The following is an 18,159-nucleotide window of genomic DNA, read 5'->3' as shown; positions in this document are numbered from 1 at the left end:
TCAGCCTCAGTTAATACTTTTACCCCCTACAACCATGGTAAGAGGAGATGGAGTTAATTTCTCTTTTCCAAGCTGCTGAGGGGTCAGCCCTAAATCCAGAAGAGGAGAGCCAACCAAGGAAACTATGGGGCAAGGCTCCCACCCTCTTCTGCTCTGTCATCATTTATAACAGTTAATCAATTATCTACCATTTATTTCATTATTTCATTACTTTTCACTGTTAAAAAAAATTTTTTTCCTTCAGGTAACCCCTCCTGAGTGAAGCCTTTTTCATCTCTTTCTTGACTTCACTTTCCTCATCTGCAAACTGATGGCTTGGTCTTTTAACATTCAGTGGGGCAGCTAGGTGGTACAGGCCTGCAGTCAGGAATACCTGAGTTCAAATCCAACCTCCAACATTTACTAGATGTGTGACCCTGGTCAAGTCATTTAACTCTGTTTGCTTGAGTTTCCTCATCTGTAAAATGAGCTGGAGGAGGAGATTACAAACCACTTCAGTATCTTTGACCACAAATGGGGTTGGGAAGAGTCAGACAAGACTTTAAGAATTAAACAATAACAGCAAGGTGCCATTTCCACCTCCTAAGCTCAGCCTACTTATATCAAGAAGAAACCAGAAGGCTTAATAAATGTTTGTTTGTATTTAAAACCTCATTAAAGTGTCAGTGTATTGTTTTCCTCCCTCCCTCCTTCCCATTAATCTCTTAGCTCCCAGACCAAATTGGTTTGTGGGTTAGTCAAGGGATAGCAGAGAAGAAGGGTAGGGCACGGGGCTCACTTGGAATCTCTGGACAAATTATTTTGCTGGGCCTAGAATTGAATAAAAAGAGAGCAGTTTGGGCCACATTTAAAAAATTGCCCAGAAACGTCAACAGCTTTGAGGAATTCCCAAAGCCCATCTTTTTTTTAGCCTTGAATGCTATATGGTTACAATTCATGGGACCCCATGGTTTTCTAATAAGCAAAATTGTAGGTGATCCAAAGAACAAAGGAAATATTACAATGAGCATACAGAGATGTCAGCATGTTACCAAATATGATCTATCTGATAGAATTAGTATAAAAGACTTTATATGTGACATGTGACAGAAAAAAGAGGCAGGCAGGTGAGAATGAGGGATAACAGAGGGCCCACCCAAGTTTATCCTGGTATACATGAAATATTTTCAAATAAAAAACCTTGGGGGGAACCTCCAGTTTGTTGGACAGATCCTCAGTGGTATGTTGATTGGTTATAAAAAGCCATGAAAAAGAATGAAGTGTGGAAGGGATGTTACCTTCAGTGTGGGAGAGAATACATATCTGGGATCTGACCAAGTATGGGAAGTCTTGATTACTGGGAAAGGTGAGAAATAATATGGTGTGATGAAGAGAGCCCTGGCTTGGAATCAGGAAGCCTGTGTTCTTCTAAGTGGGTGGGGTAGTTTATCATCATCCCCAACAAGCATTTATTGAGTATTCACTATGTGCCAAGGCATTGTGCTAAAAGAAAGCAACACAAAGACAAAAACACTATCTCTGACCTCAAAGAGTTCACATTTTAACAGGAAAAGATGCCATGCAAATAACTCCCAACATACAAGATACACAGTGTAAGTGTGTAACCTCAGAAGGAAGGAGTTTAGCAGTGTGGGATTTGGCAGAAAGTGAAATTTGAGCTGAATCTTGAAGGAAGCCAGGGAAGCCATGAGATGGGCCTTTGCTCTCAGCTATAACAATCCATCCCATCAACAGCACAGCACATCAGGGAGCACTAGTGATCCTTTATTTGAGTTTTAGTAGGACCCAAATCTACCTCCAAGATATTCAGACTAATAAATGGCAAATCCCTGTGCTGGTGAAGTCAGAAGGAGGCTACCATTGTGGTGGCCAGCCTCTTCCGACGGTCGGTCCACGATCTCAGTAGCTAGTTGGAACTGCAGCCCGAGACAGTGGCAGCTGTGGGCGGTCTGCGGAAGCCACGGTCCCTAGGTCTCCAGCCTTAGGACTCCACGAGGTGTCCGGTCTCTTAGGCTCTCGGGAACCGCTATCTGCGTTGGGGGCGGGGGGCGGAGGAAACTCAAGTCTTCCGATTGGGCAGTCGGCGGAGCCCTTCTTAGCCTCATTGGTTACTGAGGGAGTCGCCCTCAAACTCCGGCCGCTCCCAGGCCTTATATAGCTGTGCCGGCGGCGCTTTCCCTCAGAGCGCATGCTGCGCAGTCCGGAAAGACCTACACGCAGTTCAAAGTTGGGGTGGGTCTGAGCGAGCGGCCCCGCGCCGTGGCTCCTCCAGGTTGCGGTACCGCTGATCTCCCCTCTCCCGCGTCGAGGCCCCTCCCTCCCGGGGCCCCCGCACCCGCTTGCCCGGACGGCACCACACTAAGAGGGTAGGGTCCGAAGCGGGACCGGACTCCCCCGTCCCCATGGCATTCGCCATGCTGCGCCCAGTGGCCACCCACGTGCTGTACCCCGACCTGAGCCTGCTAAGCGAGGACGAGGAAAACCGAAGCGAGAGCGATGCCTCGGACCAATCGTATGGCGGCTACGAAGGGCTGGAGCCCACTCGGCGGCGGGCCGGGAGTGGGGTCGGGGGTGGTGGTGGCCGCAGAACCGGGGCCGGGGTCGGCGTTGGAGGTGGCGGGGGGCCAGTGGTGGTGGTGAAGCAGAGACAGGCGGCTAACGCGCGGGAACGGGACCGGACCCAGAGTGTCAACACGGCCTTTACGGCGCTGCGCACACTCATCCCCACGGAGCCAGTGGATCGCAAGCTGTCCAAGATCGAGACTTTGCGCCTGGCTTCCAGCTATATCTCCCACCTGGCCAATGTGTTGCTGCTAGGCGAGGGCTGCGACGATGGGCAGCCGTGCTTCCGCGCCGTCTGCGGACCCAAGGGCGAGCGCAGCGCATCTGGGAGCGGTGGAGGAGACCCTAGACAGCAGCCTCGCACCATCTGTACCTTCTGCCTCAGTAACCAGCGCAAGGCGGTGAGTCCTGAGAGCCGGTGAGAGGGTGACTGGGAAGGGGAGGCTGAGTTTGTTCAGTGATTTCTCAGGCTCGGGGGCTTTACCGCTGCCGGACGTTGAGGGTAAATCTCCCTCCCCACGGTTCTAAAAGCCAGACGGCCTGCCACTCCCAGTCAAGGGCTGAAACCTTAGGATGTCAGAGTTGGAAGGAACCTGAAAGATCATCTAGTCCAACCTCCTCAATCTTTCTTGGAAGAGAAATGACTTGCCCAAGGTCTCAATCAGTGTAAGAGCTGAGAATGGAACATAGGTCTTCTTACTCCTAGCCCAATATTTCTTTTTTGCTTTCACTTTTTTTTTAGACTGTCAGGCTGTCTCCCACTTCTAGTAAGAGTTGGTAGCAAATGAGAAATGGCACAGGCAGAAAATACAAACCGATTTCATAAGGGCTTTCTAAATTCCTGGATGACATATCCCTGAGGAGTTATCAAAGAAAGCTTCAGAGGGTCGGATCCTATCCTTATGCTATGAAGTTGACCGGAAGGGCAGCTGGACCCACCCCTGACCTCCCCCAATATGCTACTTTTTCTTTCCTCTTGTCAAAGAGCACCTAAGCCAACGGTAGAGCAGTGAAAGAGTAAACAGATGGGACCAAGAAGTCCTTCCACATCCTCACCTCACCGAAATTTGTGAGCTTTGAATCCCCACAGAACAAACAGTCTGGCCATAGTGAGTGAGGATATTAGCCTGGGTAGGAGGCTTTCACTCCACCTGTTCTAAGTGGAGAATTGGCAGGTGAGTGGAGGGACAGTGTAGTTGATAGGGGAGGCATAGTTAGCTACCCCAGGAAGCACAGAAATCCTAGTGTCAAGAATTGGGAAAGATCTTGGAACATCATCTAGTCACTCATTTTCCACGGGAGACACTGGGATGAGGGAGGGAGCAGTAGAACTTGCATCTTCTGATCCCCAGGGTTCTTTCCTCCTCATCCAGTAGGGCCTGGGTTGAGTTGTCATTGCATGATTAAGATACAGGATGTGTAAAAGGATCAACCTACAAAATGTTCCTCTGAGTCCCAACCTTTAAAAAAAAAAATTAGAAAACATGCCCTATCTGTGAAAGGTTCAGTAAACAAAAATACTATTAGAATGTGAGAAAAGTCCCCAGCCATGGAAACAGATAGGGATTTCTCCATCAATTAACAAGTTACTGGCAAAACTAGAACCGTAAAAAAAAAAAAGCAGGATTAATTCTCTCCTTTAGGAAACTTGGAAGTGGTGGGTAGTTTTGGACTACTGAGGTATTGTAAGGTATTATGCATGCAGAGGTCTAGACTCAGAGATTCTACCCCTCCCTACTTTGAAGATGATAAATATACAAATCCTGTCTCCAGGGCATTTAACACTTTCCAAATCACTTTCTTTGAAGTTCTTCTAAATAGGGAGTTTGAATTTTTTCGTCCCTATTTTATAGAAGAAATAGAATCTCAGAATGTCAAGAGAAGTGACTTTGCCATGGCCATAAGGCTAGCAAATGGTAGGAATGGTGTTGAAATTCAGTCTTTTGACTCCAAGTCTAGAGACTCTGGGGATCCTCTATCTGTGAGCTACTCTAATAATAGTTGGTAGGGTTTCTACCTCTTCTACCTAATTCCTAACTCCTACTACCTACCACCAACCACCCAGGTCAGCTAAGTAGTACAGTGGATAGAGTATGGGACATGAAATCAGGAAGACACAGCTTCCTGAGTTCAAATCTGACCTCAGACACTTAAACTTGTGTGACCCTGAGCAAATCACTTAACCCTGTTGGTCTCAATTTCCTCATCTGTAAAATGAGCTGGAGAAGGAAACGGTAAGCCATCCCAGTACCTTTGCCAAGAAAATACCAAATGGGGTCACAAAGAATTGGACCCAACTGAACAACAATCCCTTAGTTCTCATTCTCTAAAGTAGTAGGAGAAGCCAGGAGCTCTTCAGTTCTCTACTGCTTTTCCTTCCCCAAGATGTATCTTTGCTCCTCTGAACCTTTGTACACACTCACCCTTCTCAGGGAGATTCTAGTATCTTGGATATTCTCCCAGACAGGGAAGAAGTTAAAGCTTTCAAAGACTCTTGCCTTTGTCAGCATGGCTGTTTCTCTAGGCAACAGTTCTACTACTCTGTTTCTTGAAAGGAGGTTTTGGAGGGAGTAATTCAATGTAATGGAAAGATTTGGAGTCAAAGAGATTGGGCTCAAATCTTGATTCTGCTGTTTTCCTCAGGGACTTTGTTAAGTCATTTTACTGCTCTGGACGTTAGTTTCTTCATATATAAAATGCCTGGGATAAGTAGAGGTAGGAACATTAAATTTAAGTTATAGCAAATACACTTCTCCTGGACCTCCTTAATCACTCTTTAAGAAGGACCAACTGAAGTGAGGAGAGAAAACCCAGTTGAGTGGTACTATTAGTCCCCACCCCCAGGCTTCTGAGCCACCTGTATTCTAGCTGGTTGCTCAGAGATTTATAGCCACCCTAAACCCATTCCATGAAGTAGCACTGGAGATGGTTGGGTAATTTACCCCCTTTCCTGGAAGGGGAGGAAGAATTTCACTTAAATGAGTACTTTAGTTTCTTTCTGGATCTACTTTGTCCCTCTCAAGGAGTAGGTCTGATTCTGCCAACGTCCTTTTACAAAGCCATGAAAGGACTGTCAGATCATTTGATTTAGAGCTGAAAGGGATGTTAAAGATGACCTCCTATAATTCCCTCTCATTTGACAAAGAGGAGAGGGGGAGGTGAGAGGAGTTGAAGTGAATTGCTCCAGATAATACATTAAAGTCAGGGACAGAACTGGGATTGTCAGAAAGTCAAATATGACAAAAATTACAGACTAATAAGTATAGTATAATAATAAGTTCTATAAAGGTATGAGCTATTAATGTTTAAAAAGGGCTTCCATCACAATAATCTTGGGGTACAAGGATTTATCTCCATTTTACAGATGAACCTGAGGCTCAAAAATGAAGCGATTTGCTCAGTCATACAACCACTGAGTTACAGAGCCAGGATTCAAATCCAACTTTCTTCTGCCCCCAAGTTCATGGTTACCTCTACTATTCTACACAAAAGGTCATAGATCTAGAACTGGGAGGGACCTCATAAGCCATTTAGTCTCTTTTACAGATCAGAAAACGGAGGCTCCGAAAGATTAAGTGACTTGCCCATGGTTATATAGCTAATATCAGAGCCAGAATCTGAACTCATGTCTTTGGGGCTCTAAATCCAATGCTAGATCTGTGTAGCTCATGCTATGGTCACCATTAGGGCTATAACTTGCAAGAAGCCCACAGGATATTCCTGATGAGCACTCACAGGTTCTTGGTGGGAGGGTGGGATATCATTTATCTAACTCTAGAACTATCTTGGTCTGTGGCTAAATCTCAGTTAACATCTACTGCTAGCTCCAACGTGTAATAAATGTTATTCAAAAGAAACCCATGCCTGGCACCAGAGAGATAGGCTTGAATAAGACATAATCCCAGCTCTGGTGAAATTTGGTCAACTGGGTAAATTAAGACATTATTTATTTATTCAACGAGCAGAGTGCTCTGCTAATCCCTGGCAGAGGAGATGCAAATTTGTGCTAAGGCTATAGCTTTGCAGACCATCAGGGCCAGGACTGATTGTAAGAGTCAGAAAGCCCCAGACACCAATAGGAGTTGGCCCTACAAGGAACCATGGAACCAGGATGAGTCTTTGAGTCAAACCCTCAGGCTGCAGAAACTTGCTACATCCCCCCCCCCCTTATTCCTTGGGATTTGTCTGAAAGACCAGAGCATCTTAAGGGCAGGAGCCCATCCAAATTTGGCTTTAGAAGCCACTTTCCCATCCCTGCTGATTCCTCCCGGGAGTAGCTGGGGAAGGGGGTGGAGGGACTCTACTGCATTATGACTCTAAGACTCAGATGGGAGGAAACAGAGCATGGTCTAGGAGAGGATCAGGATTCAGGAAGGTACAGCAGCCCTTTCTCAGATCCCTCTGCCAGAGGAAGAGCCCAGGGAAGCCAGGATGGAACTTCACTGAGAAGCTTTGGGCCCTAATGGACCTTATGGTAGGGAAGGAGGGAACAGCTCTGACTGAGAACCTGTCTGTGTGCTTAAACCCAACTGCTGCACTAAATAACTAGTTTCCATTTCTATGGCACCTTAAGATTATCCACATTTCAAGGAGGAGGAAACTGAGGCTTTAAAAAAGAAAATGACTTGGTCTAGGCCACACAGGAAATAAATATTAAAACTGAACCCAGAACCCAGGTTTTCTGACTTCAAGGCCATTTTCCCTCTGATAGTCTCTCTACTTGGGGATATACCATACACATATACACAGATAAATCAAGTGTATTGTATATTGTATTATATATAAATACATACAAATAAGATATTTATAAATGGTATTTATATCTCTTTTTTTTTAATTTTTTTTAAATAAACCCTTACCTTCCATCTTGGAGTCAATACTGTGTATTGGCTCCAAGGCAGAAGAGTGGTAAGGGCTAGGCAATGAGGGTCAAGTGACTTGCCCAGGGTCACACAGCTGGGAAGTGTCTGAGGCCAGATTTGAACCTAGGACCTCCCATCTCTAGGGCTGGTTCTCAATCCACTGAGCTACCCAGCTGCCCCCTATATCTCTCTTTACATATATTGTGTCTCTAGTCTTTTAGAGATCCTTGTGAGGTATCCTCATTTCACAGAGAAGGAAACTTGAGCTTACTGATTAAGTAATTTGCCCTAACTCCTAAGGTGGCTAGGTGGGGCAATGGATAGAGCACTGGGTTTGGAATCAGGAAGATTCATCTTCAGGAATTCAAATCTAGCCTCAGACACTTATTAGCTGTGTGACCCTGGACAAGTCACATAATCCTGCTTGCCTCAATTTTCTCATCTGTAAAATTAGCCGAAGAAGGAAATGGCAAATCTGAAAACATAGAGCCAATAAGAGTAGAGAAGAGGGGAAATTCTTTGGAATCTAGGAAGACTTTTTGAAGATGGTAAATTTCGAACTGGGATTTGAAGGAAAGGGGATACACAAGCCGTTGTTCTGGTCCCCCCTTTTTTTTTCTTTAAAAAAAAACTCTTACTTTCTGTCTTAGTAACTACTCTAAGACCCAACAAGGGTGAGGTAGTTGGGGTTAAGTGACTTGCCCAGGATCACACAGCTAGGAAGCATCTGAGACCATATATGAACCCAGGACATCCCATCTTCAGGCCTGGTGCTCTAACTACGAGGCTACCTAGTCCATTCACTATGAGTATGCTTCCCTCTGAACCACTATGTGCCAATTCTGCTCTCTCTAGGAAGTTCAGATCCTAACCACAAAACTTGAACCCAGACCTGTTGGTAAGAGAATGAAGCCTAGGGCCTCAAGGGAAGGGTAGAAGATGGGATTTTACCAGGCTGCCCTCTTTTGGGTCACCCCTGAAGTCTTACTCTCAATAGCCTACAACCCACCCATGAGGCCCCCTGCCTTGGTTCTGACATCCCCTTCTTCCTATAAGGTCCACTTGGGAAGCTCCAGGCTTCACATCTGGGACTGGCTGCTGCCTCTGCCCCCAAAATAGCCTTGCCTGTGAAGAGACATGTTGTTCCAAAGTCGTGAAGAGGCTCCAGAAAGGCCCAGCCTACTCTGGATGTCCTTGCGTTGCCCTGAAGCTGATGGGGAAGAGGCAGTGTGGAAGAGTGAGAACCTGGGCTCTAAACCCACCTCCAGTTATTTCTCTCTCTGAGGCCCAGTTTATTCTGGATAATAAGAGCAATGGAAGACCCTTTTCAATACTAAATCCCCGATTCTAGCTACATAGTCCCTCTTACCTTCCTTACCAACCCAGCTCAAAGCACAGTGGGGTTTGGGAGTCTGGAGACCAGGCTTTCAGCCACAGTGTGTCCTTGGGCAAGTCATTTTATTTCCCTCTCTGGATCTATTCCCTCTTCTGGAAAATTAGGGCATCATCTTTCAGCCTTTAACCTCTAACCATCCATTAACCTTTTTTTTTTTGTATTATGAATTCCTTTGGCATTTTGGTGAAGACTCAAAAAAAATGTTTTAATGTATAAAATAAAATGCTTAGTATTACAGAGGAAACCACTTGTAGTAAAATACAACTCTCAAAATTATTTTTTAAACCTTTACCTTCTGTCTTAGAATCGATACCAAGTATTGATTCTAAGGCAGAAGTGGTAAGGGTTAGGCAACTGGGATTAAGTATCTTTTTTTTTTTAATATATTTTATTTGATCATTTCCAAGCATTATTCGTTAAAGACATAGATCATTTTCTTTTCCTCCCCCCCACCCCCCATACCTGACGCGTAAGTCCACTGGGCATTAGATGTTTTCTTGATTTGAACCCATTGCTTTGTTGATAGTATTTGCATTAGAGTGTTTATTTAGAGTCTCTCCTCTGTCATGTCCCCTCAACCTCTGTATTCAGGCAGTTGCTTTTCCTCGGTGTTTCCTCTCCCATAGTTTATCCTTTGCTTATGAATGGTGTTTTTTTTCTCCTGGATCCCTGCAAATTGTTCAGGGACATTACACCGCCACTAATGGAGAAGTCCATTACGTTCAATTATACCACAGTGTATTAGTCTCTGTGTACAATGTTCTCCTGGTTCTGCTCCTCTCGCTCTGCATCACTTCCTGGAGGTTGTTCCAGTCTCCATGGAACTCCTCCACTTTATTATTGGGATTAAGTATCTTGTCCAGGGTCACACAACTGGGAAGTGTCTGAGGTTACATTTGAACACAGGACCTTCTGTCTGCAGGTCTGGTTCAATACCCATGAGCTAACTCGTTGACCTCAAAATTATTTTAAAAATAAGTTCATGGATCCCAGGTTTAGAATTCCTGCCTTAGATGATCTCTAAGCTATTTTTCAGCTCTGACATTCTATATCTATGACCTTTAGGTAAGGAAATGATGGCAAGGAGGGAGGATGGGCTAGCAAAAGACATTGTGGCATAGCAGGCTGAGAAAACTTGAAGCTCAGCCTAATTCTCTTTTTAATTTTGTATGTCCTTGGATAAGTTATTTCATTTCTCTAGACCTCAATTTCCTCATCTGTGAAGTAGAGATAGCACCTGTCCTGTATTTGGTCTACTGGTTTTTAAGGGAAGGCTATACAACAACCTCTAGATCCACTACAAATTTCATCTTTGGGGTAGCAAAGAACTGAAAACTAAAGGGACCTCAATTGGGGAATGGCTGAGCGCCGAGCAAGCAGTGGCATGTGGTTGTGATGGAATACTATGATGCCATAAGTAAATGAGTAGAATCAAGAGAACATTATATACAGCTACAGAATTAATGTTTGAAGAATAACTTGTGAATGTCCACTTCCAAGGAAAGAACTGATAAATAAACACAAAAGACATAGTTTATATATCCTTTTTTTTGGTCATATGATGCCTTCTCTCGTGCAGGGAGGAGAGGGAGGGAAGGAAATACCTGAAAATTTTAGTGTAGTCAACAAACAAATTATTAATTTTTTAATATAAGAAAAAATAATTTAAGGCTTTAGTTAAAGGGCTCATAATAGTTGAGTTTTTATAAAGGACAGAACACCTAAGGAGATGGCATAATTTGTCTAAGGCTACACAGGTAACGAGGAACAAAGCCAAGATTGTAACCCAGGCTGTCTGACTGGTGTTTTGATGGTTAGCCAGAGGTCATGTGTATGGAGATCTATCCTAGGGTACCCTGGCTCTGGTGGGACCCAGATCCCTGCACTCTGTGAATTCACAAGATTGAAAGTGTCAAGGGATGTTGAATAAATACAACTAGAAGAAACTTCAGGTCATCCAGTCCAATGTCCTCCTCTTAAAGATGAGAAAATTCGAGACCTAAAAGATAAAGTGACTGCTCAAGGTCTCACAGGTAGTAAGAAGTATCAGAAGCAGAATTTGAAGCAATTCCTCTAACTCCCAGTTGCCTCCTTTTTCCATTGAACAGCTCTGCTTCCCTAGTTCAGCCCCCTTCATTTCACAGATGAGGAAAATAAGGTCTAGGGGGGGGGGGGAATTACACCCCCAATGTCACAGTAAGTCAGGAAGAGAGCTTCTGCTTGAACCCAGGACTGGTAATAAATCCAGTACTGCATCCACTACCCTACAATGATTTTATTTGGGTTAAATCCATTGAGCACCTTCAGACAGAACTGTGGACCCTCATGCCCCTGGGGGTGGGTGTCTTAAGCTGGCTCATAATATGTAAGACTCCCTTTCCTTTCCTTCTTCCTCTTCCCTGACCCATGTTGTTCCCTCACAGGGCAGTCGACGGGATCTCAGCGGCAGCTGTCTGAAGGCAAGAGGGGCAGCCCCACTTCGGGTGCCAAGGAGATGATCTTGGAGTCTCTCCTTGAAGTGTTCCATTCCACATGGTGGTCCCAGAATCCTGGAGAGAGTCGAAGGACAAGGCGGGGGAGGAAAGGGGCCGTGCTGGCCTGTGCTGGTCAGACCAGGAGACTGAAGGTCCCAGAGCTACTCCATCTGTGCAGGCTAAGAGACTGGGTGGGGATGTTAGTGCTTGGGCTGTGGGGTAGGCTGGATCTCCTCCTCTGAGGGTCTCAAAGCTCTGGTCCAACTCCCAGAGTCCTAACTATACCAGTCTTCACTGGTCAGAGACAATGTAGAAATCAAAGAACTAAGTCTATTGAGGTGTGTGTGTGTGTGTGTGTGTGTCTGTCTGTCTGTCTGTCTGTCTATCTGTGTCTGTCTGTCTGTGTGCGTATGTGTGTATGCATGCTGGGAAATGTTTATGGAATATCAAGGCGAGTGTGTATGTGTGTTCGTGTTTGAAATAAAAGTTATTTTTGATCTGCTGGCCTGTGTCCTGTTCCCAGGTCAGGAGAGAAGGTTCTTGCAGACTCTACCACCTGCTGGCTCAGGGCTCATATAGCCTTCTAAGAGGGTTATACCTCTAAGGCAGATTCATTAAGCCAGAACCAACAGGAATCAACAAACTAGAGAAAACCTAGAGTGCTTTTACAGAGAGAAGGAAACTGAGACGCAGATGGCAAATGGAACTTGCTCAAAGTTACACAGCAAGTAAGTGCCAGAGCCCATACTGGATGCCAGGTCTGCTGACCCGCATTCCTTGCTTCTTCTCAATGTACCCCATCTTCCCTGCCTAGAAATAAGGGATGGTTTTGATTAGAGATACTGCTGGTCAACGGTCTTGGCTGAGCCTGTCCTACTTGTGTCTGAAAATAGTCCTCTCCTCTCTCTTGTCTCCAGGACTAGAGGTCACCTTTCAGGGCAAGAGCCCCCACTGGCTCCCCCCTAGCTCCATCTCAGACCCACAGCTTGGATCTAATGAGCTAGATGAGAGATGCCCCCCAAATGGTATTCTTCAACCTTACTTTCTGGCACCTAGAGTAATAAAAAGGCAAAGAACACAAAGAAGGAGGAAAGATATAGAACTATAGACTATCAGAACTAGACGGGACCTTCAAGACCAGCTACAATTAATTACTCAAGGTTCTGGGTTGACTTAATAGTGCTCTTTACACCAGGCATTTATTTGCCACACTGGCTAAGAGTGAGATTGCTCAGCATGGAGAGAGATTAAATTGGGGGACAATAACTGTTTCAGAGAGGGGTTAATGTGGCTTAGATTTGTTCTGAAATTTAAAAGCTGTTATCCAAAATCTGTGGGTCTCACTCCCCACTTGTTCTAGGAGGAACTAACTTTTATATGTCCCAGCCTGGCCAGGTCCCCAACCCCCCAGTTAATTAGGAAAGTACATTTCCTTATTCTCTTCTCTAATCCAGGCTATTATAAGAAAATGGTTTGCTATCTAATAACAGAAATTATGGAAGAGTGGGATCTGTCAGCTGATCAGTGTTCCCTGAATTAGTTCAGTGATGGAGAGGAAACTTTCTGAGCCTAGAGTTATAAATTGGTATACTGTGTAACCTTAGGAAAATTGCTTGTCTTCTCTGGGCCTTCATTTTTCCATGACCAAAGGAAGAATAGAATATCTTGTTGAGAGTTGATTTAAGCAAGCTCTTCCAAGTTTCAAAGTGTTAAGAGTTTCTTTCAAAATCCATAATCACTTCCACCCCCACCTCCGTTCCCCTAACATTGGAAGAGGCACTGCCGGAGGCTGGGAATTATCGGGGTCAGGCCCCAGTTCACATGACTGGAACCGGCACAGCTGTGGACCAGGCACCTCTGGGAGCTGTTTTCCCAACCCCACTGTTCTTCCTTGTACAGCAGGGGCCCCACTCTCCACCCTCTAGGAGTGGCCAGCATTGTCCTGCTTTAGGTCTGGAGCCTGCGTTGAGATGCCCTGCCTAAGCTGGAAATGGAACAGGAATTGGGGGGGGGCAGGTGAGAAAAAGAGACATCAAAACCCCATGGCATGAGGAAAATAAAATTATCAGCTCCTTTCTGTCTCCCCCTCACCACCACTGCTGAGGGAAGAATAAGATTCATGACTGACCTCTACCCAAAACAAACCTTGACTCCCCACTCAAGTCCAGCCCTGAGAGCTAGGCATCCTGTTTGAGATGGGGGTCTCCACCAACGGTCTCCCCAACTCTTCTATTCTCCAGCTGTGATTTATGTTACCTTGACCTCAGCACAGCTGGTGCTCCATTGGGTTTGGCAGGCCAAGGTGGTGGGGAAATGGCCTTTGGCTCTTGGCGTATCTAATCTGTACCAGAGCCGATTAATCGTCTGCAATCTCTGTGGACACTGGGGGGCCCTGGGACCTGGGTTCCCAGGAGGCTAGGGTTGTAGGGCAGAGTGGTAGGGCCTGGAAACATAGCCACAGGCCAAGACTGGGGGAGGAGGGGGGCAGTGGGGAGAGGGTGGGAACTGATTTTGAGCTGAACTGCAGGACAGTATGGGGGAATGCAGGGGGGGCTAGGAATGAAGGCCAGTGGCACCCCTTGGGACCTGGTATTGGCTGGGATGCATATTCTTATCCTAGAAAACTGGGAGGCAATAGAGAACTGGCTTTGGAGTCAAAAGACTTGAATTTGAGTTCTGACTCAACTCACAATGTAGCCTTGGACAAGGTACTTTACAGGATCAGAGGTTCATCAGTTTGGAATTGGAAGAAACCTCAGAAGTATTCTAGTTCAACTCCCTCATTTTACAGATGAGGAAGCAAGCCCAGGGAGGCATGCCCAAGGTCACACAGGTATTAAGGAGCAGTCCTGGGATTTGAACATGATCCTCTGACTACAAATCCAGCGTTCTTTCCATTAGGCTACACTGCCTTTCTCTTCTCTGGACTTCTACTTCTTCATTCATAGGATGAGGGGTTAGAGCAGATGCTCTCCAATGTCCCTCACAGGCCTCAATAAAGAGGACAAAAGCAGTGCCTTTGCTGCTGGTCCCTGAACTCAGGGCAGAAATAATATTCCTATACATGTACAACCCAAATCAAATCACTTGCCAGCTCCATGATGGGAAAGAAAAGGGAGAGAAGGAGACAAGTTCACTCCCATAACTTCAGAAAATTTACGTGGAAATTTATTACATGGGATTGGTAAAAAAATTTTTTTAATTTAAAAAAGAAATAATATCCCTAGCTCCACATAAGCCCTTTGTTCCCCCTCCTTTCATGGGTCAAACAAATATTGGGAGGACTTTTAGATTAAAATATAGAATGAGAACTGGAAGGTATTTCAGAGATCATCTAGAGCCCCCTTGTTCTAATTATTTTTCTGTTTTTAAATCCCTTAATTTTATTTTTAATGTTGTATTGATTTTTTATAACACATTCCTTTCTGAATCTATCCCTTCTATCTTCTCTGCCTAGCAAGAAGCTAGCAACAAGCTACAAGCTCGTAACAAAGATTTTTTAAAGTTGAGCAAAACCAACCGACAGTGTTTGCAGCATTCATGCCCATAGTCCTCCATCCCCTAGCCCTTGCTCCCCAAGTGAAAGAAGGGAGAGAGAATCGTTTTTTCATCTTTTCTCTGGCATCAAGCTTGGTCATCATAATTACAGAGTTCAGCTTTGTTTTTTTTCTTTCCATCTACATCCGTTGTGGTCATTGGGTATATCATTTTCCTTGTTCTGCCTACTTCACTCTATAACGAGTCTTATGTCTTCCCATATTTCTCTGAGTTTTCCCCTTTCGTTGTTTCTTACAATGCCATGGGGGAAGCTAGGTGGCTCAGTGAATAGAGAATGCCAGCCCTGGAGTCAGGAAGACCTGAATTCAAATCTAGCCTCAGTTACTTATTAGTCATTTGACTCTAGGCAAATCACTTAACCCTTTTTGCCTCAGTTTACTTATTTATAAAAATAAGCTAGAAAAGGAAATGGTAGATCACTCCAGTGTCTACCAAGAAAATCCCTAACGGAGGTCACAAAGAGTCATGACTCAAACAAGTGAACAACAACACAGTTAATAATGTTCTATTACATTCACACATCAGAATTTGTTCAGCCATTTCTACAAATGAAGGGCCAATCTCTTCATTTTGCACTTAGAAAGACTGAAGCTTAGGACAGCTGGGTAGCTCAGTGAATAGAGAGCCAGATCTGAAGATGGGAGATCCTGGGTTCAAATATGACCTCAGACACTTCCTAGCTGTGTGACCCTGGGCAAGTCACTTAACTCCATTGCCTAGCCCTTTACAGTTCTTCTGCCTTGGAACTGATACTTAGTATTGCTTCTAAGACAGAAGGAAGATAAAGTTTAAAAAAAATTTTTTTTTAAGAAAAACAGGCTTAAAAAGAGGAAATGACTTGCCCAAAGTCCCACAGCTAGAAATACCATCTCTTTGGACCCAAACTCATGTCTTTTGACACCAAACTCCAAGACCCTTTCCATGATAAAAATGCTGGTAAGGCAGAGGAAATAAGTGGCAGAGAAGCAAGGAAAGCCATCTACCTCCTCCTGTGTGAACTTCATCCATTTGTTCATTCAATACACCTATTCTAATGTGTTTGGTCTAAGGATGGAAGGAAGAGGAGTAAATAAGAGCTAATCTCTGATCTCCAGGAACTTATTAACGACCCTGAGGCTTCTTCCCTGAGATGCTGTCCTTGAGAGAGATGTCCTTCTCCTCCTCTCATAGGTCTTTCCTTCTCTTCACTCTTCCCTCCCCCATTATCCAGAAGGCCAGGAGGCTTGCCAGGTATTAGGAACATGTAGTGGCTACTTCAATCTGGTGCTTCTGCACCCCCAGATCCTTACTCAGAGCCTCACCTGTGGTTGTATGGGTGTGCCTAAATATCTGTTTGTCCTTGGGCAAACGCACACACATGCAACAAACACGTGTGGAATTTCACCATTGGGAAAGACTCTAGACGGGCCAGACCTACAATCAGGAAGACTCATTTTCTGGAGTTCAAATCTGGCCTCAGACACTGACCAGCTGTCTGACATGGACAAGTCACTTCACCCCATTTGCCTCAGTTTCCTCATCTGTAAAATGAGTTGGAGAAGAAAATGACAAACCACTCTAGTGTCTTTGCCAAGAAAATACCAAATGGGGCCACAAAGAGTCAGATGTGACTGAAACAACTGAACAGCAAACTTTTACAAAGAATGAAAGAGCCCCATAGAAGGGACTTGCCCAAGGACATGGAGTAAATAGCAGAGCTAGGACCTGAACTCATGTCTCCTGACTCCAAAGCCAGACCAAAAATTAGAGCTATTAAGTACCTTAGAATGTAGGCATATAGGGGGCAGCTGGGTGGTTCAATGGATAGGATAGAGAGTCAGGTCTAGAGGAAGAAAGTCCTGGGTTCAAATGTGGCCTCAGACATGTCCTAGCTGTGTGACCCTGGGCAAGTCACTTAACCCCCATTGCCCAGCCCTTACCACTCTTCTACCTTGGCACCAACACCCAGTATAGATTTTCAGATGGAAGGTAAGGGTTTGAAAAAAAAAAAGAAAGAATATGGACATACATTAGAGGTGGTTAGGGCCTTAACATCTAGAATATCGGCCAGAAGGGACTTTGACAGAGCTAGAAGGGAACTCAGTGATCATTTAGTCCTATCTCTTTATTTTAGCAATAGGAAAACATGCCCAGGGATGGAAAATGACTTATCCATGGGCACAGAGGGAATCACAAATAACTAAGAAACATAGCTCTTGGTAGAGTGACCAGTTCTCTGTTGGAATTCAGTAAATGTTTAGAATTAAGTCCTGGGCTGGACTGGGATCATTTAGGCCCAGGAACCGCAGGGGGGCCCAGCCCAGCTGCCCTGGGTTAAGTGGGAAAGTGCTGACCAGCCACAGAACTGCGTGGGAATATCTCCTCCCATCACCCTCATCCCTAGCCTCAGTCCCAGATGGCCAGCTCCTTCCTAGTCACCAAGGGATTCCCAATGACCCAAGAGCCACAGGGCACCCAGCAGCCCCGGGGTTAAAGAGAAGCCCAGTGTTTACAGTGGTAACGGTCTGTGTGTAGTCTCCTGCCTCACAACGGCCACCTCAGCTGTCCAGTCGTCTGGCTGTCTGTCCTGCCTCCTCCCCTCTTTGCTTGGAACACCAGCTTCCCATCCTCGTGTGTCTCCCTCCCTAGGCTGGGGCCCTTTCCCCTGCTTCCCGTTCTTTCTATCAACCCCAACTCCATTTTCTGACATCCTCACAAGAGCTTTGGATGCCTGTCCTGGTGTCCTTTTTCTCCTGTCTTCCTGGCATCTCCTTCTGGAGGCAGAACCTCCTCCGCATGCCGGCCACCTTGCTTCCAGCTCTTCAGCTCAACCGACCACCTACCCCACAGCCCTTTCTGTCCAGCCTCTCCCTGCTGGGCTAGGACCCCTCAGTGGCCCCCTTTCCCTCCAGCTCTGCTCTCGGACAACCTCAGGGTGGCTCTCAGAGGTGCGTCCCAAGCAATGCCTTCTCTGGCTTTCCCAGCCCAGCTGGGGTCCTCCTCCCTCTGCCCAGCCCTGCTCTCTGAACCCTTCAGCCCCTGACCTCCCCAGCCCAAGTTGGGGCTGAGGCCTTCCTTTCCTCCCTCTCCCCCTAAATCAGCTCTCAGACACCCTCATCGTGGCCCTGGGCTGCTTTCTCTGAGACAGGAAGGTGTCCCCAAGTCTCAGGAAGGAAAAACACTCAGCGTTGAACCCACCAAGACTGTCTCTGCGGGGCCTGGGCTGGCCCTGCTCCAGGTCTGACATCACCTGGGAACTGGACCGGCCACAGCTGTGCTAGGCTTATGCTGGAAGAAGAGGAGGGGGTGGGTGTTCTCTTTCTTTAAG

General features: G+C 45.7%; 1 protein-coding gene across 1 annotated transcript; it reads left to right on the top strand.

The window, feature by feature from the left end:
• The first annotated feature begins 2,172 nt into the window (after positions 1–2,172).
• On the top strand, positions 2,173–11,791 carry TCF15 (transcription factor 15). Its single transcript, XM_001363636.5, has 2 exons — positions 2,173–2,963; positions 11,244–11,791. The coding sequence occupies exons 1-2, from the start codon at positions 2,403–2,405 to the stop codon at positions 11,316–11,318; spliced, it is 636 nt and encodes a 211-aa protein (XP_001363673.1). The 5' UTR covers positions 2,173–2,402; the 3' UTR covers positions 11,319–11,791.
• Positions 11,792–18,159: the final 6,368 nt, after the last annotated feature.

Source organism: Monodelphis domestica, chromosome 1 (genome assembly GCF_027887165.1).
Source record: "Monodelphis domestica isolate mMonDom1 chromosome 1, mMonDom1.pri, whole genome shotgun sequence".
Taxonomy (NCBI): domain Eukaryota; kingdom Metazoa; phylum Chordata; class Mammalia; order Didelphimorphia; family Didelphidae; genus Monodelphis; species Monodelphis domestica.
Note: the sequence above shows the minus strand (reverse complement) of the source record. Positions and strands in the feature narration are given on the sequence as shown.

Coding starts and splice junctions, on each gene's coding strand:
- TCF15 (XM_001363636.5), top strand. CDS start 2,403: ATGGCATTCGCCATGCTGCGCCCAGTGGCCACCCACGTGCTGTACCCC. Junction 2,964..11,243: donor TCAGTAACCAGCGCAAGGCG/GTGAGTCCTGAG, acceptor GTTCCCTCACAG/GGCAGTCGACGGGATCTCAG.